Genomic DNA, 25103 nt, shown 5'->3' on the forward strand with positions numbered 1-25103 from the left:
GATCCTTTCCGTTAAATAGTGTCAAACGGCGTTACGGTGTGTTTGACGTGGCACGCTGTTGTGGACGTGTTATCTGACGTGGTTTAAGAGAGCAGGAGCAGTGGGGCACGTGGAAATTGAATATTTTATAAGTAAAAAGAAAAGAATTTTTCTTCTCCTCTTTCGCCATGGTTCGAGCTCGTAAAGCAGGGAAGCTTCATTCCCTTTTCTCTTTGTCTCACGTTGAACCAAGAACTCAAGCAATGGGAGTTACGGCGTGCACGGGAAAGTTCTTTCCCTTACTCTTATGGGTTCAAGGCTCGAATCAAAATAGGGAACTTCCCTCTCTTCTTCTCTGATTCCAGCGATTTCTCTTTGGGAGTGGAGATCAGGTTTGGTGGCTCAGGCGCGGTGTTTCCGCGACGTGTGGGTTCGCCATCAACCACAACTAACTACCAACCTAAAAAGTCCAATCACAAACACCATTCACTCCACCACTCGAGCGTTCGCCTTCGAGTCCTCCTGCCGCCGCGACTTCATCTGGCGCAGCTCCTCCGCCGCCTCCACCGCCCGCAGCGACAGCATGCGCACCTTCCCCTAAAGCGCCGGTACCGAGTTGTTTGCCAGCGTGGCCAGAAACATGGAGAAGCTGAGCCCTAAATACGAACGCAACATCTTGTGATAGTCTTCTTCTTGCTGCTGTTGTTTCTCTTTAGCCATTGCGACGAGGGCTTGGGTCTTCCTCTTGGACTTCGTCTCTGTGAGCAGCCCCTGTTCGTACGGGAAAAGGAGAAGAAGCAGAGTAATGGCGTTGGTGGTTTTGGTTGTATGGACTTTTAGAACTCAGCAAAAGGGAAACAGTGCCTTTTTGTCCTTTCTTTCTCTTCATGTGCCTGCCTTTGTCTATGATGCTTATTTAACCATCATCAATTAAAAAAATTGTTGTCTTCAGATTTGCTATTGAAATGCATCAAACGAAGATAGAACTTGTTGCATCTAAAAACCTCTTTTGAGCTCTCCCAACTGATTCAAACACAAACTTAGATCTAGGTTTTAGAAAACAGTCATCTAGGCTGCGTAGGGCGGGGGCGGTGAGCTGGTAGGGGAGGGAGGAGGAGTGGAGGAGGGGGAGGAAGTCGGGGAGGATGTGGTGGATTAGGGCTTGGTTGTAGGAGGCGATGGCGGCGGCGAAGAAGAGGACAGGGGGTACGAGGGAGAGGATGAATTTCCACGTGCCCACTGCTCCTGCTTGAATCAACCACGTCAGATAACACGTCCACAACAGCGTGCCACGTCAAACACACCGTAACGCCGTTTGACACTATTTAACGGAAAGGATCCATTTGTTGCAATTTTCATAAAATTGGGACCCAATTGATATTTTCAGAAAGAAAGGGACGAAATTGAGATTCCATGCGAAAATAGGGACTTAGTGAATGATTAAACCTTATTTTAATACACATATCTACTCTATTACTCTATTTTCTAGGTTGTTACATTCACAACATAGAAATTATATTATATTTTCTTAATTGCATATTAATTATTTATTTATTCATAAACCGAATATATTCAATTAAATATAAATAAAACATAATATAGGTCTAATTATAACTCACTTTATTCTTGAGAATAACTTGGCATTGTGTACTTTAAAAAACATTTCTTCTTTTATCGAAATATATTATAGTATAATCATAATATAACAAAATACAAGGATAAACCAAAATTCAATTAAATATATAATAATTAATATTAATATAAACTTAATCACATAATAATTAATATTAAAAGTCACAGATTTCGTCCATACAAAATATATAATGGCTAATTGTTTTTGTAAGACTAATATTAAGTTTAAACATAGAGACTAACTTGTAATAAAATGAAAATGTGTTTCTTCCATATGTCATTAAGTTGCATAATGGAAATGAGTGACATAATAATGGCATTGATGAATGTTTATGCAAATTTAATAACCTAATTTCCAAAATCACCTTGAAATCCTACACCTCCTCACCCTCTGGCCCCATCTCATTTAATGGCAGTCTGTCTAAGTGCTTCCCTAAAGATGTGAGACAAGTAAAAGTAGGCATTTGAGAAACTAACTACTTATGTTGCATAGTCATTTGTTTATGTCTGCAGATGGATAGTTGATTTCAACTCCTTATTTCAATTATTCAAATTTGTTTATCGCAAGAGGCTGAAATGACAAGTTATGCTTCAATAACATAATTTCAAGTACAAGGTATTGCAAACACTTTATGATGGTTTTGTTGATCATGATTGCCAAATTCCAATTTTATATGAGCAAAAGATATGACAAGTTAAAAGTAGTTTAGAAGAGAGAAGCTACACAACGCAACAAAAGAGTGAATCCACCGAGTAAAATTGATTATAAGTTCAATAATCTATGTCGTATCACTACCGTCAACCGTTTCTGTTACGCAACTCAACGGGGTCATGGTCACTTAGCCAAAAAAACACCACATTAATACTAATAAGTTCTAGAAAACTAGCATAGACATGGTCAATTAACGAAAAAACACCACATCAATAGTAGTGGAACAAATTAGTATTATACTAAATTCATATGAAAAACAGCATAGCCAGTAATCACGCTATGAAAATTTGAGCATGCAACTATCACTTATTTCTACTTTGTTCCCTTTTTTATTTTTAAATTAAGCTTAAAATGTTATTTGTTTAAATCTCTAAGTATATCTTTTAGACTAGATTTAAGGATCTTGAACGTCTTAGCTAGTGATGCCATGTGATCAAGGATAGTTCTCTTTCTCTGACAAATCTTCTTATGTGTGCTATGATCATTTTTAAGACATTAATATACGATATTCCCCTCAATAATGCCAACGAAAACCCTAATCAACATCTTCCAAAACATGACATTAATCATTGATAGAAAAATAATTCTAACAATATCAATTACAGAATATTCTCTATCAATATTGATTGAAAACTCAAATTTGCTTAAACTTAAAAAAAAATCAGTAACATCAATAAAAGATTCATAACATTGACTAAAATATAGTTTATCATCATTTTAAAAATTTTAAATTATTAGAAGTATTTTTTTTATCAAAACACACGCTACAATGTGCAAAAAAGAAATTATGGAGGTGAAAGTAAAACAATTGATTTTGTTTTAAGAATGGCTTTTAAGGGGGAAAATCACTAAGATAGCTAGGAGGGAAGCAATCATCATTCGTATACACAAACTGGGTTGGAAACCCCTTTTCATGGACGAATGCCAAAAACCAGACTTTCCTGATCCCAATCATTGCACACCCCTTTCTCTCTCTCTCCAGTCCTCTCCAATTGTCGTAATGGATAGTAACTCAAACTCACTAACACAGGATCATATGAAATGTCAAACATCGGTTTCAGCTCCCTGTGACTTTTTTAGCTTAGCTACAAGAACCCACATGTTGGCAAGTTCATTTTCCAGGTATGCTTCTCTTTGCTTTGATTCTTCAATCGTCCTTTGAAGCTCGGCTTCTTTGTGATCCCTGTCTAAAAGAGCAGCTTCGTATGAAAGTTCCCTTTCTTTACTCAAGGCCAGTTCTCTCTTTATATCAGAGTTTAATCCACCCTGATCATTTCTTCTAACATGACTTTCTCTTTTTCCACTTCGGACTGTTCCAGTTCCACTATTTCTACGTTGGCCAGGAGAGTTCTTCAATACAGCCTGCTCAGCCAATAATCTCTCATTCTGGTTCATTAGTTTCGCAACTTCTTCTGACAACGCCTTAAGCTCAACGGCAGCAGCAGAAGCTAGGTCTTTAGCATATGAACTCTCTTCTGCCAGTTTATGATTCCGAAGTTCTAGCTGTTCTTTTGATTCTCCTAGTTCCGCCAACTTCTGCTTTAGCTCTTCTATCTCGCTTGCCTAACCAATTGTACAGTTAAATGGAAATAATAGCTCGAATATATGACAAATACTAAATGTAAATGTTAGTTGACGATGGTAATATAAAGAACTGCACCACTAGAACGGATGGCAAGTACTGGCGATTTTCAGATAGAAGACGCTTCCTATCTGCCTAATTGTATTTTCTTCCCCTTGACTGTAAGGAAGTTCGAAGTGAAAATTTTAAATCAAGTCACGAGTTTAGTTTTCTCTTTGATGTTAAAATTCCTTTGGTATCAGATGACTCGCAAACAAGGAAGTAGTTTCAGAAGTATAGCGGTTCAATGATGACTAAAACTGTGGGATTAATTTCATTACAAAAAATGGAGAGAAGAAAGAAAACTGATATGGTATATAGTAACAAACACGCATATTTTGCATGGAAGGTTTTAGAAAACCTAAACAAGATTGGGTGCTGACTACATGGTCAATATTTCCATTCAAAAACACATTTATGCTAGTTTTAAGATGTTTATGGAATGACAAATGGTTTTGGATTAATGTGAAATTATAGTGCTAATTATCACACTCACGGAGTGGAATGTGACACTAAGAAATCTAATGGGATTAGCCTGTCCAAACTATAATAGCACCACTCAATGTAGATTCCACAAGGAAGAAAAAATATACCTGCCGTTGCAAAAGAATTTTTTCATTAGAATTGTTTATCGTGGCAGTTTCCTTTTCAAGGTAAGGTTCATCATGGTAGCCTTTGGTTACAGAGCAATGTTGAGATTGATTGGATATAGGCCTTAAGTTTCTCAACTCCAGTGCATCTGCAAGCTGCTGTTTCAGAGAGCCAACTGTTTCTTGAAGGCTTTCACATTCACGGATCTGAGAATGTCAAATTTTTTGCTTAGCTAATAACACAAAAACAAGACGGCAAGAAATTTCGTACAAAATTATTTAAGCATTTTCACCTTCTGATTAAGCTGTTCTTGGATTATATGGTTATCTGCTGTTTTGACCTGAATTAGCAAAAAGGTTAGGTGACGCAAGACTAATTAGAAAACAATGTATGTTTATCGTGGAAGCTATACTGCATATGCTAATAATATAATCAGAGCAACGCCTTCTTGGGTGATCAGACCATGGCTTTTACAAAAACAATTATTATAACTAATAACTTAATTATACGTACTTTTTGTTCTGAACTGAACAACACTAACTCTGGTTACAAACCAAAAACTGATTTAAATTTAAACTATCAAAAAGCTCCACAAGAAGACATATTGAGTGTTGAATACTTGAATTTCAATTAAAGACTAAACATAGCAAGATTTATATATGGTCACCTCCAGTTCAAAGGATTTTTCATTTAATTGTGTCATTAGCTCGGTGAGATTCTGCAGGACAAAACAACCAGCATTGAATTAAAGTAACAAGTGAAACAAAACCAACATTGATGTCACATGAACACACTGGCAATACCCCTGATTCATCCAACTTATCTGAGGCAATGATAGAATCAGCAATTTGCTTTTGCAGAAAATTTATTTGTTCCTTCTTAGCCCTAATTTCATCTTTTAACCTTTCCATCTCCACCTTGGTATAAATTAAGCACAAAAAGATCAACTCTCAGATATACTGCCATATTAGTGAAAGTTATAATACTAGTCAAGACAAACATTGATTTTGAAATAGTAACGTACATGAATCTGATCCATTTGAGGGTTTCTTGCAGCTTCCTGAGACAATCTCTTCAAAGTACTTGAATGAAGAGCTACTTCTTCTGACAGAATCTTTTGTTGCTCCCTCAATAGATCAATCTCATCAATTGATTTAACGCTTATCTACAAATTAGAAGAAAAAAACTATAATCTAGCAAGGAAAAAGTATATATGGCCATAGCATACAAAAACTGATCACATCTATGGCAAGAACTTCAATAACTTAAATGTACATATCCATATTTCATCAATTTGGATTACGACAAAAAGGGGATAGGTTCCCACAAATAAAGTACTTTAAGAAAGATTCATCAAACTGGACTTAACAAATGACTACTATACTACTCTTTTAGCTAGCTAAGTCTAGCACTTGCTCAGATATGCAAAGGGATCAATAGATAAAAATCATTACAATACTAGAATCTGGCCAAAAACCAAATAAACAATGTTTGACAATACTCATCACTCAGGAATAAAAAATAAAAATTTACTAAAATTTTTTTTTCCTAGTATACAAATAACATTTTATCGCAAATTTTAACTGAGTAAAAAGTTGGATACTAAAAATATGTGATTCCGCATCTATATGTGCCTGTGCGCAATGCTACCAAAACTGAGATATGTTTAGGTGATTTTTCAGAGTATTGAAATGACTTACAAATTGCTTAATGGGTTTTCGCAAAACAAAGCGAATGTGAGATTTTTCAACTGCCAGCTCTGTTAGCATTAATTTATTTAGATTATACGAAAATATTTCATCAATTATTTCACTAAAATAATCAAATTCAAATGACATAGGAAATAGCATTTTTCTCAAGCTGCAGAAAGAAACAATAAAAGCAGTCAAGAACATACCAAAGGTGTCTCTTGTCCCAATACTCTATCCTCGTGAATTTCTTTGTCCTCTCTTGATGATGATACAAAATCTGCCGGAGAGCTTTGTGCAGGTAGAGAATGGGAATGTCTGGACTCTGAAAGAGGAGTAGAAGGTGTGCTAACAGATTTTGTTCCACATGATTTATCACTGGTGCCTGAAAAGGCACTTAACCCAGTATCTCGTTTCTGAATAAAAGAAAAAATAGTGAAATGCAGGATCTTGAAGAAACAGGACTTTAACATATACGAATACAACAAAATAAATCCATTATACCACTTTGAGAAATATCAATTGTACAAAGAACTTCCAAATGCAACAAAGAAATGTAATATAGCTAAATCATGATTAAAATATTTGCTAGAAAGTTAAACTCAGGTTACAAATGCATGGCTGCACAGAAGGCTTATAATCTTGCATGATTATATGCAGCCAACAAAGTTCATGAATGATGATTAAAATTCTCAATTGTGAAGTATAACCAACAAAATGAACTTCAAAATAATTCCTGATCAAGAAAAAAGTGCTTCCAAAATTTCAATTAGAATGAGAAATAATAAACATGAATCAGAGGCAAAAATGACAAACTTGAGAAGACCCAATCACGATTTCACAACTAAGGGGAAACCAAAATAAAAATCAATAGGAAAGTATTATTAACTAAAGTAAAGAAATAATAAATCTAACTGAATCTGATTTAAACTGTTAGATATAATGTACTTAGAATTCTTAATATTTCTATGATATCCTCATACAAACCCTAAATTAATATTTAGTTAATAAATATTTGTTACAATTTTACAAACTCTACTCTAACGCATTCACAATTAACAATTATATTTCCCAAATTTTTTCAAAACAAAAACCAAGCATCTTAAAAATAAATTATAAAAATAACACATTAAAAACTCATGCCAGCATTGCACAATTTTAGGCAAACATATGAACCAGTGAAGTCATGTGATGATCTCAGGACTTCAGTACAAAATTAAAAACACCAAAGTCATATCATCTATGAACGACTTTAACTAAATGAAAAATCCACTAAAGTCGTCAATACCCTCCAGACTTCAATATTACTCAAGTTTTGAAGAATTCACCTCATGCCTCCATGACTTTAGATCAAACAACGATGCATAGAAGTTTTTCACATCTTGCACAACTTTACTTAAGCATAATTAATTATAGTTGAAGTCATAGTTAACCCTCATGACTTCATCAATAACATAGAAGTCGTGTTATGCGTACATGACTTCAGTTCCCCAAGTCAAAAGTCGTGTCATTTGTTGACAAGTTCTTCACAATGAAGTTGTACCAGCTTGACACGATTTGTCTCTGTAATTTTTAAAAAAAAATGACCCATATCCACAATTTAAAGAACAAATTGCCCCATATCCATATAAAAAACGTATCAATTTAGGCAATGTTTTGATAAATTTCTCAAAAAGAAAAATAATGAGAAAAAGTTATCAATTCAACCACCCTACTGCGGTATCTTTCTAGCAATACACATCTATCATACTCTAGTATTGACTTTTCTTTTCATCCATGTTTTATGAAGCGCGCTTTGTAGTTCTTTATTTTCCTTTAAGAGCGCTAATTTTTCATACAAGCTTAAACCTTTGTAAGCTTTAGCTTGAGAGTGAGAATATTCACCACAGATTAAGATAATTCTTTATTTAGTTTTTACAAAGCATATATAGATAGTAAAGTTAACAGAGGAATCAAAAGACAACTTACCCGCATCTTCAACCAATTTAGTAACCCATGTTTCTTTGTCTTTTTCTCCTCCTTATAAGAATCATCAGCTGTTTCCACATTCCCCTCTAAATTAACATGCAGATCAGTGTTCTCGTCGTCTGAGATTAAATCCCTTCTTTTGTATGGAAGGTATGCCAACTATAGACAAAATTGATAATTAGAAAAATGTATATACGAGTAAATAAGTAAGCAGTGTATCGTCATCTTATGTTAATTGTAAAACAACAATTTAAATTCTTGGTATAAAGAGAAGAAAAAATTGAGAAAGCTAATCTAAAAAGAGAAATACCTCTTCTTCCCCAAAAGAATGTCTTCTACGAGGACCAGGACGGTTAGAAAATCTAGTTGAGTGTGATGGTTTAGTGGAGACCAAAATTAACTTAGTCAAGCGTTGAATTCTTCCTAATAAAGCAGCTTTAGCATCCTCTTCTTCCTCCAATCTTGATTGCAACTTAACATGACCATCTTCTAGCTTTATACATCACACAAGAATTGGTAACTATTTAAAGTCAGAATATTGAATTTTGTAGAATAACAATGAACTCAATGTGAAGGAAGTTTAGTTCAAAATAATTTCCATAATTAATTACAGCATTTCCAATTCCACCTATAATTATAATATCATTTAGAGCGAAAACAATTTAAAAACTAATTACTTATATTGCCTGTGTTAGATGTTAAGATGTGTGTTTCTGTTATTTGGGCTTAGTCTATTCTGTATTAAGGGCATTGGCCCATATCTTACAATATAAATAAACTACCCTATGTGTATGCTAAACACACAAGGGATATTTTCTCTCAATCTTCTCTATTTCTCATATGGTATCTAGAGCACTGGAATAGTTCCAGTCAACTCCACGGTCTCCGGCACCCATCACTGCCACTGTCGTTGCAGTCGCCGCCGCTGTCGTCGCCTCCACCGCTACCGTCGCCGGAGTTCCAGAATCGACCGGCGACCACACCATCGGAATCGTCTCGGCCGGGCGACCACCGTGGTACGAAGATCGCGGCGAACGGACCACCCACGCGCCTCCACGCGCCGCCGCAAGAGTCACGCGTCGCCGGAGCTTTCCGCCGCCGATCAGCACCGCCATGATCGCCTCCTCGCCCTCTTTCTGGATCTATGGTCGTTGCGTCAATTGGAGCACTTTGAATTTTTAGGGTTTCTCCCTCTCCATGGCGTCTTCCTCGTCTACAAACACCTCTATTGGTGGCTCATCTTCTGATCCCTCAATATATACCAATTATGTGAATGTACACTTGTCCATTGACAAGTTAGATGGCACAAATTATGCAACATGGGCGTCCGACATCAAACTTTGGTTGAAGAGTCAGGGGTACTTAGATCATCTTACTCAAAATGTGACTACTGCTCCCACAGATGACACTTCCCGCTGGATGAAAATTGATGCTCAGTTATGCATTGTTATGAAGTCCACCATTCACTCCTCACTGAAACAAATGTTTCGATCCTATGAAACATGTTCAGAAGTATGGGCACAAGCGAAGTTGTTATACACAAATGACACTCAGCGTCTTTATGGTGTTTGTCAGGACCTATTAACTTTTATTGGTCCGCGCAATCCTGGTCCCATGGCAGAATATTTGGGTAAAATTCATGCCCTTCTTCATGACTTTAATGATATATTACCTCTTGCTTCCACTCCTGCTGAAGAATTGGAACAACGATCAAAGTTCTTCATGTTGTTGGCATTATACGGACTCTCTGATGATGTTTCTCATGTCCGTGATCAGATTTTGGGTTCTCCTGTCATACCCAACTTTACTTCTACTTGTTCTGCTCTTTTGCGTATACCGAGCAAACCCGTCACTGAGACATCCCCTCATACTGATGATTCCTCTGTTATGGCTGCTCAACGTGATGATCGAAGTCGGTCTCACAAGCCAAGTAAAGGACGTCCAAAATGTGACCATTGTGGCAAGTTAGGCCACAAGATTGATAGATGTTATGCTCTCCATGGACGTCCTCCTCGACCTGTAGCAATGGCAAATTCTGATCCACCTCCCCGATCACCGTCTGCAAACCATCCTACTTCATCTAATACCGTAGACAAACCTGCAATCTTTAACGAATTTCTCAGATGGTATGAGGATCATCAGCACTCTGGTTCCACTACATCTGCATCTGTTGCACGTACAGGTACACCTTTTGTTGGTCTAACTCACTCCCTCGGACCTTGGGTCCTTGACTCAGGCGCCACCGATCATATCACTGGTAACAAGTCTTTGTTTTCTTCCTTGTCATGTCCGGATAATTTACCCTCGGTAACAATGGCTGATGGGTCTAGAGTCTCATCTCATGGTATTGGTACTGTTAATATTTTTTCATCCATATCCATTGATCATGTACTTTATGTCCCTGGGTCTCCCTTCAACTTATTGTCCATTAGTCGTTTAACTCGTACTCTTAATTGTGTTATTTCATTTACTAAAGATTCTGTTTGGTTGCAGGACCGGAGTTCGAAACACATGATTGGCACAGGATGTGAGTCTCATGGCCTTTATCATCTTCGCCCTTCTCCACATGTTGGTGTAGTCATGGAGTCACCATCCCTTCTTCATGCTCAGTTCGGTCATCCTAGTCTTGCCAAACTACAACAACTTGTCCCGAGGTTGTCCACATTATCAAGTTTGTCGTGTGAGTCTTGTCAATTAGGGAAGCATACTCGTAGTTCCTTTCCTCGTAGTGTCTCACAACGGGCGTCGTCCCCCTTTTCATTGGTTCATTCTCACATTTGGGGACCTAGTCGTGTTAAGTCCATTTTAGGTTTTCAGTATTTTGTTACCTTTATTGATGACTATTCCAGATGTACTTGGTTGTTTTTAATGAAGAATCGTTCTGAGTTGTTTTTTATTTTCCAATCTTTTTTCAATGAAATAAAAACACAGTTTGGGGTTTCTATTCGAAATTTACGTAGTGATAATGGCCGTGAATACATTTCTCAACCGTTCAAACAGTTTATGGCTTCTCATGGCATTCTTCACCAAACCTCATGTGCTTATACCCCTCAACAAAATGGGGTGGCTGAGCGCAAGAATAGACACCTTATTGAAACAACTCGTACACTTCTGATTTATGGTCAAGTACCCTCACGTTTTTGGGGTGATGCATTTCTCACAGCATGTTATCTTATCAACCGCATGCCATCTTCCGTCCTAGATAACAAAATCCCTCATTCTATCTTATTTCCTCAAGACCCTCTGCATCCATTACCTCTTCGAGTTTTTGGGTCTACATGTTTTGTTCATGATTTTAGTCCTGGTCCTGATAAGTTATCTCCTAGGTCTCACAAATGTGTCTTCTAAGGATTTCCACGGTCACAAAAGGGCTATAAGTGTTTTTCCCCTTCCCTCAATCGTCATTTTATCTCTGTTGATGTCACTTTTGATGAGTCTTCTTTTTACTTTTCACATCTATCTTCTAGTTCTGTACCTCTCCCTGTTACTGTTGATATTCCTCTTATCTGTGATCCTCCTGGTGATGCTCCACCCATTTTGTCTTCTCCTTCTTTAGACTCTCATTCACCACAAGATCATCCTTCACCTCCACCCCTTCAGGTTTATAGTCGTCGTAATTGTCTCCCTCATGACTCACTTCCGGTGCCGCCTCATGTGTCTCCTCCGGCTCCAACAACTGAGTCTGACTTGCCTATTGCCCTCCGTAAAGGTATACGCTCTACCCGTAACCCTTCCCCCCATTATACTGTTCTTAATTACCACAAATTATCTCCATCTTTTTATACTTGTCTCTCATCCATTTCTTCTGTGTCAATTCCCAAATCTGTGGGTGATGCCTTAACTCATCCTGGTTGGCGTCAAGCTATGATGGATGAATTAAGTGCTTTACAAGAAAGTGGAACTTGGGAGCTTGTCCAATTACCATCTGGAAAGTCTGTTGTTGGTTGCAGGTGGGTGTATGCTATCAAGGTTGGTCCTGATGGCACAATTGATCGTCTGAAAGCTCGACTGGTTGCCAAAGGCTACACACAGATTTTTGGTTTGGATTATGGTGATACTTTTTCTCCAGTGGCAAAAATGACCTCTGTTCGTTTATTCATTACCATGGCCGCTCTTCGACAATGGCCTCTTTACCAACTTGATGTCAAAAATGCTTTCCTCAATGGTGATTTGCATGAAGAAATTTATATGGAGCAACCGCCTGGCTTTGTTGCTCAGGGGGAGTCATCTGGATTGGTATGTCGTCTTCGCAAATCCTTATATGGCCTAAAACAGTCTCCTCGGGCCTGGTTTGGTAAATTCAGTTGTGTTGTTCAACAATTTGGTATGTCTCGCAGTGAAGCGGATCATTCAGTGTTCTATCGCCACTCGAGTGCTGGATGTATCTACTTAATAGTGTATGTCGATGATATTGTTCTCACAGGAAGCGACTATCTTGGCATCTCTCAGATGAAACAACACCTTTGTCATCATTTTCAAACCAAAGATCTTGGCAAACTCCGGTACTTTTTGGGTATTGAAGTAGCACAATCCAATGATGGTATTGTCATATCTCAGAGGAAGTATGCGTTAGACATCTTGGAGGAAACAGGGTTAATGAACGGTAAATCTGTTGAGACACCTATGGACCCTAACATCAAACTCCTACCAAATCAGGGGGAGCCTTTCTCAGATCCTGAACGGTACAGAAGACTAGTTGGTAAATTAAACTATCTTACTGTTACGCGTCCTGACATTTCCTTCGCAGTTAGTGTGGTGAGTCAATTTCTAAACTCCCCATGTGAAGACCATTGGGATGCAGTTGTTCGCATACTGAAGTATATTAAAAGATCACCTGGAAAAGGTTTGCTATATGGCCCTAACAACGATACAAAAATCGTTTGCTATTCAGATGCTGATTGGGCTGGTTCCCCTTCTGATAGGAGGTCTACTTCTGGATATTGTGTCTCTACTGGTAGCAACCTGATATCTTGGAAAAGTAAGAAGCAAAGTGTTGTGGCAAGGTCCAGTGCAGAAGCAGAATATAGAGTTATGGCATCAGCTACTTGCGAGCTTGTGTGGCTTAAACAATTGCTTAGTGAATTGAAATTTGGAGATGTCACTCACATGATACTTATATGTGATAATCAAGCTGCTCTCCATATTAGCTCTAACCCTGTCTTCCATGAGAGAACCAAACACATTGAAATTGATTGTCATTTCATTCGAGAAAAAATCATATCCGGAGATATCAAGACTGAGTTTGTTAACTCAAGCAACCAGTTGGCAGACATATTCACTAAGTCCTTACGAGGACCTAGAATTGATTATCTTTGTAACAAGCTTGGAACATATGATTTATATGCTCCAGCTTGAGGGGGAGTGTTAGATGTTAAGATATGTGTTTCTGTTATTTGGGCTTAGTCTATTCTGTATTAAGGGCATTGGCCCATATCTTACAATATAAATAAACTACCCTATGTGTATGCTAAACACACAAGAGATATTTTCTCCCAATCTTCTCTATTTCTCATAGCCTGTATGATCAATATCTAGAAAACAATTATATAAAAATCACATTCTGAAAGCCATCTTTAAGCCAAGAAAAGATACATAAAAAAACAGTCTAATAATATAACATCTTCTACCTTTTGTTTTAGGAGCACAAAGTCAACTTCACCAGTTTCTTTCGGCTGAATAGAGACAACACCCCGCTTCATTTGCTCCAATTCTTCCTTTAATCGCTGAATTTCATGCTGGTATTTCTTGATAAGTGACTTTTCATCAATTATCTGTAGACTCAATTTAACATGTAAATTAGTTGAGGGAGCAGAGATGCTACGACATTACAGGATGTGATTCCCAGATAGAAGGATTCATTAAAAGAAAAACATCAAATAAAAGAGACTTCTAATCTTTTTAAATGTTTACAGGGTATAATTCCTCAAGAAATGCAGCAGGCAGGTCAACAAAGTGAAAAGTCAAGAAAATGTTGTTTCAAAACTACATGAAATGGCTTTCGACTGAATTTAATGCGTCTCATTCCAACTAGATACTGCTTCCAACAACATAGAAAATATTCTAAAATACCATCCCACATAAATTCTTCATGTTCAAATTACTTGCAACCAGTTTCAATTAAGCACTCTGGCATGCAGCTAGACAGGTCTAGAATGGATAAGGTTCTCTGGACATGTGCCCACAGCACTGTAGGTAATAATACAGGTAATATTCAAGTAATCCACTACTAGGGGATACCCTAGGTAAATTTTAATATTCTACTTGACAGAAACTTAATGAAATTATTTTCCTATTCTCAAAAATAACTTCATCTTAAGGTTGGCTTTGAATCAAAGATTAACCACCACGAGGAGAGATCACACAACAGGTTTGCAAGTGGAGTGTTGCATGTGTGAGTGTTTTACTTAGTAGGCTGATTGAATACAGTGTATATTGTACTTTGCATTGTACAAAGGGAGCATGCTAATAATACCCTGATTAGGAGCAGCATTTGTATTTTGTACTGTGAAGTTGTATAGAAATAAAATTCTAACAAAAAAAACCTTCAATATACCGTATTTTGAGCTGCTTGTATTTCAACGTGCTTTGCCCGGTGAGCAAACTTCAAAGTATTATGTGTCTCTTCAGCATTACTTGATGAAGGTGTTACCGTGCAAATGAGCTGTATTTTAAATGACCGCAAAATGTAAGAATAACCATGTTTCATGTTTTGTGCCACAAAGATCAACATAGTAATATTTATTTTAATAAAATAATCACATTTCTGGATATCTATACAAAAGTAAAGCCTTACAGATATACGTCCATGACCACTGAGAGAAGACTGAAGTAGTCTAGTTAATTTGGAGTCCCTGTAAGGTATATGACTAGCTCTGCCTTCAGTCAATTTTGAAATAACCTGCACAATGAATTAATCACACTTCACAAAGCTACAAAGAATTGCACATTCAGGAAAACCTTATATATATACAGGTTTTGGATGAAAAACATGTACTGAGTAAACATGTTGAAAGGATGAGTGAAAAACAAGCCATGAAGGATGATATTGCTCTAGTACCATGTTGAAAAGAGAGAAACTAAGAAGGAATGTAATGAATTTCGTGTCTTAGGTACAGACATGAGTATTCTTATTTATAATGAAGAGGGGATACAGTAGGGAACAAAATCAATATCTAATGATGCAAAAATAGTTGGTAAGATATTTCCCTATCAAATCATGTCACATCTCCCTATTTAATGTAAACAAATCATATTTCTAACACATATCAATGCAAAGAAGAAGTCCAAATCCTAGAAGAATATAGAAAAAGGAAGGTGTATGAAGGTAATGAGACCGTTAAAAAGTGGACTTAAGTCTAACCCAATCCCACAAAACCTTTTGTAAGATAAGGTTTGCACCCACTTATATACTCTAAATTGGTCTTATCTCTAGTTGATGTGAGACTTCAAACACTTCCCTCCCACTAAGGTATATACATCTTGAGCGTGGGACTAAACATTAATGAGTGGCCGATAGCAGCCCAATAGTAGATGGAACAATATGCCTAACAAACAATAAACCTCACTAGGATAGGCTTTAACAATGGCTCTGATACCATGTTAAGAAGTGGATTTTCAACCTAACTCAATCCCATAAAACCGACTTGTAAGGTGAGGTTTGCACTCACTTATATACTCTAAACTAGTCTTATCTCTAGTCAATGTGGGGCTTTCAACAGGGACCAATGGTAAAAGAAAGAAAGGAGGATGTATGATATATCAACTGATGAACTACACACACAAGGACCCAAGCAAAAAAGGTAAAGAAATATGGAAATAGAGTAAAAGTGAGAAAGATAGAAAGAGCAACATAAGGGACTAAGAATGCAAAAGTACTAGTTGGGGGGCACTCGCTTAGTCATTCTCTCCTTTGTATCTCTATCCTACCCAGACAACCCAATTAATTCCATCATCCTTATTTACATCGCCTCCCCTTAAACCAAACAACCATTGTTGTTGCTTCAGATTTCCTCTCCATATTTGCAATCAATCCAATTGAATCTTGAATCTTGACGATATTGTTTGGGAAAACAGGATCAAATGATGCTCTCATCATGGTTGCAATCATCTTTGTCATCTAAGATTCTCATGAATTTTTTAGGTTGCATACACACCTAAGAACTTTGAGAAAAATTTCATAACCGTTTTCAGAATTGAACTCCTATGATGACCTAATAGCCTAAACTTGAGAGTTAGTTCAAGACATGGTCTCAAATCCTTAATGTCGAGGTGCTCTAGACTTCAATACTCAACTTCTTTGTTCTTCTAATGAAAACTTGAATTTCAGCATAAGTTAGGTAAGCCTATGCATTATCAATATTTCAAGTCCAACAAGCTCGTTTAAGGGGTATGTTAGAGATGTAATAAAAATCCATTCATGTATTTTCACCCAATTGCTTAAACTTGTGGGTTAGTTGATTCTAGACACGTTATCTTTTAAATTGTCAAGTTTTGGTGGATTCAATATTTAAACAGATGGCTGATTTAACTTAAATTCTGGTATTTTTCTACCTCATTCCGGTACATTCTATGCTAGTTCATGATTGACAATAACAAATGAGTAACTAGACAACAACAAAAAATAAAAAGAAATCCAACAGACACGGAACATTGTGCAAAATTTAGTGAAAAAACACAGATATCTCAAATAAAACAGAGAATCTGATAGAACCAGCTAACAGATTTTGAGATCTCACAGTTCCGAGAGTTAGAAGACTTTTATTGATGTAAGATCCTTCTCTCCTTCTCATGCCAGTTGTTTCAGCCCTTGAGCTCTCAGAACCTGCCAGATCGATGAGGTTCTGCATATATAAGTAAAATATATTTTTCAAAAGAAAAGTAAGTTACAATAGCAAATTGTAAGGCATGAATAATAAAAAGGTTAAATATTGCAATATAACATCTGTGCATGAGAAGGAATGGGAAATATTTTCTAAAACACAATTCAATAATTACCAATTGAGACAGTGCTACTGCTTCTCCTTCACTATTTTCACCACATGGACTACTCTCTACAGTCTGTCACAAGACAGCCAAAAGTTGAAACAGTAAAATCATCTCTTAATAAAAGCAACTCTTAACATATGAAGGAAAAGAAAATGTCAAGAATAAGGAGCATTATAAAAAAGCTTTGGAATTTGGATGAGTCATCAAGAGTTGCTCCAATGTAACTCGATCAAGTAATGTGTGCAGGAACGGAATACTAATTACAGGGCTGCATTACATGCTTACATGAAAGTATGTGTCAAGATGTAAACACACAGAACAAGTATCAATGTCAATAAGCTAGGACACAATAAAATAAATTTGATACCAATTAAATAAATAAATATATATATATATATATATATAATATCAACCCTATAATGTATCGCAAACCCACCAGGGAAAATATTGTATGGCTCCTGCTGCTGAGTAGGTTGAAGTTTGTGGACCCAACATGTCTGTGCTCTGTTATCAAATTAAATAACATAACTTAGTAGTGGCACACCACCAAGTAGTGTTATAGAGGAATCCAATTCACAAGATCATTAACAGGACAGGTTAAACAGGTTTGATTAGGATTTACAAACCACCCACCCATAAGCCTCATATGTGTTGTATAATTTGTGTTAAGTGATAATATCATATTAAAAATTGTCCATCAATATGCTTAGTATTTTAAATGCATAACAAATTTTACAAAAGAAAACTTTCAAACAAAGTGATAGGAACAGAATTTACTATTAGATGTTAAGATGTGTGTTTCTGTTAATTGGGCTCAGCCCATTCTGTATTAAGGGCATTGGCCCATATCTTACATTATAAATAAACTACCCTATGTGTATGCAAAAGACACAAGGGATATTTTCTCCCAATCTTCTCTATTTCTCACATTTACCATGGAATATTAATAGGGAAAATGGCAGAGAAAAGTGTTCTGGTTGCAAAGGGAAAATGCAGTAGATAGAGAGCTAGGAATAAAGATGTAGAAGAGAAACTCGTTTGCCCATTTTCAAAAACCACCCAAAACTACCCAAATTGATTGTCTACCGCTCACTTTCCCCCTCTTCCCATTAACCATCAGTCAGCCTCTATCTTTACTTTAATGCCTCCCACACTTCGTTCCACATGAAAATTTGTTACAGCCTGTGCAAGTCCCTCTAGTGCCCTTACCCATATTGTTGTCTATGACAAAGCAATGAAAATGTGTTCTCTCTTATGGGTCTTAAAAGTGATAATTTAAAAATTACATAAACTCCAAAAACTATCCACTAAAGAAACAAGCAGAAAACAAAATATGACTTCTATAAAGTATGCAAACCAACAAACAAACTAGAACAATTCAGAAGAAAAAATAGCTGGCATATATACCTTCTCCGGCTGCTATAAGGGACAGTGCATGAGCAGGGGAGAGTACAACCTCTTCCTTTATTCCCTCAACGAAGGTTCCCTACATTTTAATCAACAAGTCAAACTTCGAGGGGGAAATTTAGAGAAAGAGAGAACAGAATCTTTCCAGAGAGAAATTAATGAATGGGAGTGCTTCTGTTTGAATATATGAAGTATCCAATAATATATTGATTGCATCTTAATCTCAATCAGTTATCAAGAACAAAGACAGAATATGTTAAAATTTGGTAAGAAAAAAAATAAAATCAGCACCTGAGCATCCTCTCTGATTCTTAAGTTCTGTCCAGCTGGATTTAATAAATCATTAACCACCTGAAATAAAACCAAAGTTTTAGGGGTAGAAATAACATTTCATTAAATTTCATTTCATGCACAGCTCAGAATAAAATAACAAAGTTTGAGGAAGACAATATCGACATGAAGACAAGCAAGAAGATAGAGAACAGGAAGCAGACTACCTCATTGTAGATCTCCAGATATGAAACTCGAAGAAGAAACTCTCTGTTTGGAGTCTGGTGAAAGGATCATCCGACTTTATAATGTATAGAGTAAGAAGCAAAAATACAGAAGCAACAGAAAATTGGCATTCAACATACCTCTTGGATAATGCTAAAAGCATCCTTCACAGCAAGAGGTATAATTCCCGGAGATCTTTGATCACCCTGGAAAAATACGAGCTTTATAAGCATATTGGGTGTTTTTAGTATATACTTCGGTACAACATAAAAATTTAAGTTTTTGAACAAATTTCTATCTTAAGCATCATTTGATGAACAATGGAAAGCACAAGCAAAATAATGTAAAATACCATAATACACTTGTTAATATTAATTCTTTTAATACAATTTATACTAGTGTTCAATATTATAAAATAGTATATTATTATATATTTTAATTATTTATTATAAAATGATATAGCATATATATTTTAAGTAGTAATACAGAGCTGTTTTATGTTTGTTGATCAATTATCATATATAATAGAGGAGTGAGAGTGAGGGAGAGAATGCATAATTTTTTCTTTTAAGGATCTAGCACTTGGAGCAAAAAGCTGCCCCCTTTTTACAGAATAACAAAAAGTTTTTGTTCTGTCATCTCCAACGCCTTTTGTTTTTTGTCCCAAAACTCTTTAAATTCAAAGGTTAATCATGTACTTTTATGTTTGTCCCTTGTTTTTGTGTAAATCAAATGGACCTGTTATGTTATACACTGTATCCCCAATTCCTATCTTACTAAGTGCTATCATCGTGTAACACAATAGTCAATAAGATCAATCAAATTATTTATTCTTATTTCAAAAGATAATAATTAAATTATATCAAAAATTGTACCGTGATATATTATTATGAGGCTAAGAAGGAATACAAAAAACTTATCTTGTGGTTTTAAGTTTTAGGCATACTATGATGTTACCAGTCTAATTGTAACAGACATACACTAGTTGTACTACACTAGAGACTGATGAGATTATTAATGCACAGCACTAGTGATGATGATGCGTGCTTACCAGAGACAATCACCATTGTAAACGATGTCTGTTATAACTTATATAGTCATAGTGATAAGGGATTTAAGTGGGAAAGAGAAAGAAAGAGGGTGACAGTTCCCATAATTAATATTGGTGATCATCAATGTCTATACACCATATGCAAATGCCTTCCCATGGAAAGGCCATATAAAAATAAGCATATAAATAAACTTATTATACATTTCTTTCTTTTATTTTGGAAGAGACCACAGGTATCCTCCACTGGAAACAATTCCAGATAGTGGTTTTACCTGACTCAATTAGGATTTCTCCAATGCAAAATATATTTGATCTCTACCAATAAAAGATCAACAAGATGAGGGAAGAAAACTTTTGAAGTGTGATCTTACATGCATTGTATGAGTCTTCCCACTACTTGTTACACCATATGCAAATATTGTACCTGCAACAAAATCAAAGAATGGTTCAATTGTAAATTACTCAATAAGCCAATATGCAATTCAAAAATTCTAGTTCCTTGGAGACATAAGTCACTATGCTTGATTACTTCTAATTGAAATGACCAACTTAAAGAAGAAAGAGCCACTATAAATAGGTTGTCATATAAATGAAATTGCATGTGTATCACCCATAGGGGGAATGCTCCATGGTCCAAATGATCAAGTTACCTCACTTTCTTTATGCATTGGTCATGTGAAGGTCCAAGCCAACTGATTACTGTATGCAATGACAACATTATGTGAAACCAGTTGCTAAGATCTTGAATCTCAAACCTCTAGAGGTTACATCATGATCTGGCCTACCTCCCTAAGCAAGAATCTGAGCAGTTTGCAATCTTATTTTATCAACAATCATAAGGTAAGTGAACAATTGAAGCCAGAAAATATATGGCTTCTACACATATTGAACAATTTTTTTTCGATGGCAATTCTTAATAAACTTTTGTCAATGGTCCATCAAATGTCAATACCATTGACATGGTTCCAAAGTCAAAATATCAAACTTGATTTTTAATGAGCCTTAGTATCAAACAAACAACTGATTGCAAATACCAAACCAAACAAATCAAATTATAGACTCTAAATTAGTTGGCATAACAGTGTTTAGTGTTATTCTACAGCATACATTCGTAAACTAATCTGCATAACAAGGATAATTTGATCATAGCAAGACCATATTTATACTTTAATCTAGCCAATCAAATAGAAGCAATAAGTTCAATCTGTCAATTACCGTTGATGCCCTCCATAGAACCACTAATAATATGTTGAGCAGCAACATCATAGACCTGCCTAGTTGTAGTTGTGGGACCAAAGACACGATCTACAAGTAACAAGAAAAACTTAAATAAACAATATTGACATGAAATAAAGAGAGGGAGAGAAAGATAATTTCCTGAGAAAAAATCCATACAACAAATTATTTTATTTGCAAAAATTGTACAACATCATGATATTTAGAATCTTTTCTCAGAGGATCATGATAGGCTTATTATATCATTAACCTTCAAATTACGTCAACTATTCTTACTTGAAATTAACAGAACCAAAAGTGGGTCAGTTAGAATTAAAGTAGGGAATCAGTTTCTCAATTCCATGACTACTATGGTTAGGTGGGTCCCACTGCAATTCCTCAGTTGGACTCCTTTTCTTATTTCAGGAACCTTCTAGGGAAGAAAATCCTCAAGTGACACTATTTTAAGACCCTATCAAAATAAAAGATCTAAAAGAGAAAAATAATGGATAGGTGCCTTTATTTTTCATTAGGAAGTCAGATTAAGATGATTCAGGCTTGTTGTGCAGTCCCCCCTTCCTCTTTCTAACATCTTCTGATAATTTCCGAAAGGATAACACAGGATTAAGCTTAGGTAAGAGTTTCTTTGGTTGGGCGACATATATAAAGGAAGAGGCTATTGGACCAGCTGGAAAATATGATGCAGGTCTTAAAAGAATGGGGGATCTGGTCTTTGGAAGGTTAGGGCAAGTTTGGTTTTTCTGTTTAAAAATACAGTTTTGCTTTTTGTCAGAAAATTTCGACTTATTTCCCACTTTCAATAATTAGTTGAAAAAAAAGAAGAGTAGGAATCAGTGAAACTTAATAGATTTTGGAACAATAGACGTAGAGCATATTTATTTCTCAGGCTTTTCCTTGCCTCTTCAGTATTGCTTCATTTGATCATCACCATATCATTGCAGTCACAGTAGTCAGGTCCCCATCAATTCTAGGAAATGTATTTAACTAGGATTAAGCAGAAGGCTTCTGAATTGGAGTCCTTTATGAGTTTATTCATCCCCCAACCAATATCGCACATCTCAAGACCTAGAAGAAAGAAAGAAAAAATCTCTTTCTTGACATACCCTGTAGAAGTCCAACTCCTTAGATCAAGTCCTTTGTTCATCAGGTACTCAATAAGATAAATGCTAACGTTATGTTACAGACTCAGATCTTGCAAGGACCTACCATTACCATGTGTCGGATTTTAGTAAAAGTCTCAAAAGAAATAGCAATAAAAACCAATATTTATTGGATAATTGGGAAGATCTCCCCTTTGAGACTCCAGATATTTTAAGAAGTCTGGTCTACTCCTCACAGCTTTCTGTTTCAAAGAACTCCCCTAACAGTATTCCATTATTCCCTTAGTAATACAGTTCATAACAGAAAAATACCCCAAAATGGGCCCTTCCAGCTGAAGCCCAACTACTTCCTTTTAAAATACACTTGCTTAATCCCAGGTTAGCAATCAAATGTGTTGTTCTAATTCAAAAAAGTGGAAAATATTTACTACATTGCTTAACAGCATGCTAAATTTGGAGGCTTGCTTGGGAGCATATGCTGATAATTGAGTATGCGATGTGTCCTGAAAAATTGTCATTTCCTAATCATTAACTTCAGAGGTCTCAGTAGTACATGCTCACTGTACTTTGGTACCTGTCGTTAATAACCAAAGCTTAGAATGTTAATGTATCTGCTTAGCCTTTCTTTGGTGTTCAATACACAGATTCTTCCCAGGAGTTCCCATTCTACATTTCGAAAGGAATTGGAGAGCTATTGTGTATGATTAGTTGTTTTGCTTATGTATAGTGTCTGGCTTTCCTATTAGCTTTGCCATACGATGAGTCTCATTCTTCCTCTCTTAATACTAATATTCCTTTCTTCTTATAAAAGCTTATTCCTCTTAACCCAAAAAAAGATACTAATACTTCTGGCTTTGGTTTCATCAGTTAAACTTCGTAAATTACTAACACATACATTCTAATTTCACAGTCCATACCAATCAAACAAGAGAAAACAACAAAAACCCTATTCATGAACGTCAAATTTGCATATATTTACCGTAAGCATACGCTAGGGACGGGTTATACTCGTTCCGGACCACGGTTTCTCCATCAGCATACCACGCTATCTCCTCTCCCTGACGAATTTCCCTGGGACTAACATTCCACAAACAAACCACGATCAAACTAAAACCCAAACAAACCCAAAACCACGACGAAGAAGTCCAAAACGCAAACCCTTACTTCAGAGGACGAAACCGCACCGTAACGGTCACATTCTCCTTCGCGTCCGAAGGCACGCTCTCGGAAAACGAATACGGCGTCTTGCTCCGAGCAGAAGAAGACGCCGGCGAGCTAAGACCATCCACAGAAGTTTCTAGAAACTGTTTTGAAGACGACGTCGTTGAAGAAGTCGGCGAATTCGCAGCTCTGGAGCCGCTCAATCGTAATCCCTTGGACTTCGCGCTTCGTTTCGAAGCCATCGCCATAACTCCAAGCCACAATTCACAAACTGTGCAAAAACAAGTTAACTCAACGAAAACATTGATTTCATAAAACCATAAAGAAAAATTAGGTGAATTACTGAATTACTTCAACCTGTTGTCAGGTACAGTCAGAAGATGAAGACGCAGCAGAAAATCCAGAAAAACGTTTTCGCCGGAATTCTCGAAAGAGAGAAAATCAGAGGGGCATTGCAAGGAGCCGGTTAATCGGAGACGGATCGGAGAGGGGAACAAATAGGGAAATTGCTCTGAAGGAATTCAAGAGTGGAGAAGAAAAAATGGGTCATCAACTTCTTAAACAAAAGGGAAGAGAGAGTGTGTGTGAAACGGTGAGTTTTATTTAAGAATGGGTTAAGCTACATTAGTCTTGGCTTGGAAGTGATGAAGCGAAAAGGGCATTGACATTGGGTTAAGGTTGGGTGGTAAGAAGTCAACGTCAAAGATGGATTATAACAAATGGCTCTTTTTTTCTGACAGATAGAAAATGAATGTTTAGCCGATAAAAAGCGTGGTGGCGAACTTGCGGCATAATAGAAAGTGGGAACTGAAAATTTGAGACTGGTGGGGCTTTGTTTTGTCTTGGTTCTGTGTAGAAAATAATGGGGCTTTTCTTCTTTTTTTAATGGTACATAGAATGTGTGGGTGGAGACATATGTTTACCAATAATTAAATTAAATTAATTAACTAACTCAGTTCTTTAAGTTTCGCCTCTAGTTAAGTCAACTGAAATATATATAGTATGATTGTTCTGTTAATGGAATGGTGAACTTTCATTTAAAAGATGATAAGAAAAATAGATTTATTGGTAAGTAATTAGAATAATTAATTTAGAAGTAAGATGTGATGGTTTACAATTAAACTGTAATTTTAAATAAATAATTGCGAGATGACTTAAATTTCAGAACAATTTTTATAAGTTGAATTCAACCCTCCTTCCCAAAACTTTTATATATATATATATATATATATATATATATATATATATATATATATATATATATATATATATATATATATATATATATATATATATATATATATATATATATATATATATATATATATATATATATATATATCAGTCAAACAAAGATTTTTCTTTGTGTTTTTTTTCTCAAATTTGGATAATTTTTGTTCTCACATTTAAAATTATTCTTAACGTTTTATAATTTAGAAATATCTTATTTTCTCACTAGAATTTTAGATGACGTGCC

At 36.0% G+C, this 25103-nt stretch overlaps 1 protein-coding gene across 5 annotated transcripts; it reads right to left on the bottom strand.

Annotated features, from left to right (window-relative positions):
* Positions 1-3117: 3117 nt before the first annotated feature.
* LOC108326092 (kinesin-like protein KIN-7K, chloroplastic) lies at positions 3118-24368 on the bottom strand. 5 transcript variants are annotated; one of them, XM_052874601.1, is made up of 24 exons: positions 23984-24367; positions 23630-23897; positions 23445-23572; positions 21345-21434; positions 20501-20553; positions 19219-19284; positions 19081-19134; positions 18875-18934; positions 18584-18662; positions 17613-17680; positions 17186-17248; positions 16927-17031; positions 14985-15089; positions 14745-14852; positions 13819-13962; positions 8502-8684; positions 8192-8350; positions 6433-6639; positions 5560-5700; positions 5339-5452; positions 5203-5253; positions 4828-4875; positions 4538-4741; positions 3118-3886 (listed from the first exon to the last, which is right to left on the bottom strand). In XM_052874601.1, exons 2-24 carry the CDS (start codon positions 23872-23874, stop codon positions 3368-3370), a joined length of 2994 nt encoding a protein of 997 aa, XP_052730561.1. In that variant the 5' UTR covers positions 23875-23897; positions 23984-24367; the 3' UTR covers positions 3118-3367. The 5 variants fall into 5 exon arrangements, with proteins under 5 accessions (XP_052730561.1, XP_052730562.1, XP_052730563.1 ...); XM_052874602.1 differs by having other exon boundaries at positions 23445-23542; positions 23984-24364; XM_052874603.1 differs by lacking the exon at positions 5339-5452 and having other exon boundaries at positions 23984-24368.
* Positions 24369-25103: the final 735 nt, after the last annotated feature.

Source organism: Vigna angularis, chromosome 3 (assembly GCF_016808095.1).
Source record: "Vigna angularis cultivar LongXiaoDou No.4 chromosome 3, ASM1680809v1, whole genome shotgun sequence".
Taxonomy (NCBI): domain Eukaryota; kingdom Viridiplantae; phylum Streptophyta; class Magnoliopsida; order Fabales; family Fabaceae; genus Vigna; species Vigna angularis.

Coding starts and splice junctions, on each gene's coding strand:
- LOC108326092 (XM_052874601.1), bottom strand. CDS start 23,874: ATGGCGATGGCTTCGAAACGAAGCGCGAAGTCCAAGGGATTACGATTG. Junction 17,032..17,185: donor CAGTAGCACTGTCTCAATTG/GTAATTATTGAA, acceptor TTATATATGCAG/AACCTCATCGATCTGGCAGG. Junction 5,701..6,432: donor TGGGACAAGAGACACCTTTG/GTATGTTCTTGA, acceptor TCTAATTTGTAG/ATAAGCGTTAAATCAATTGA.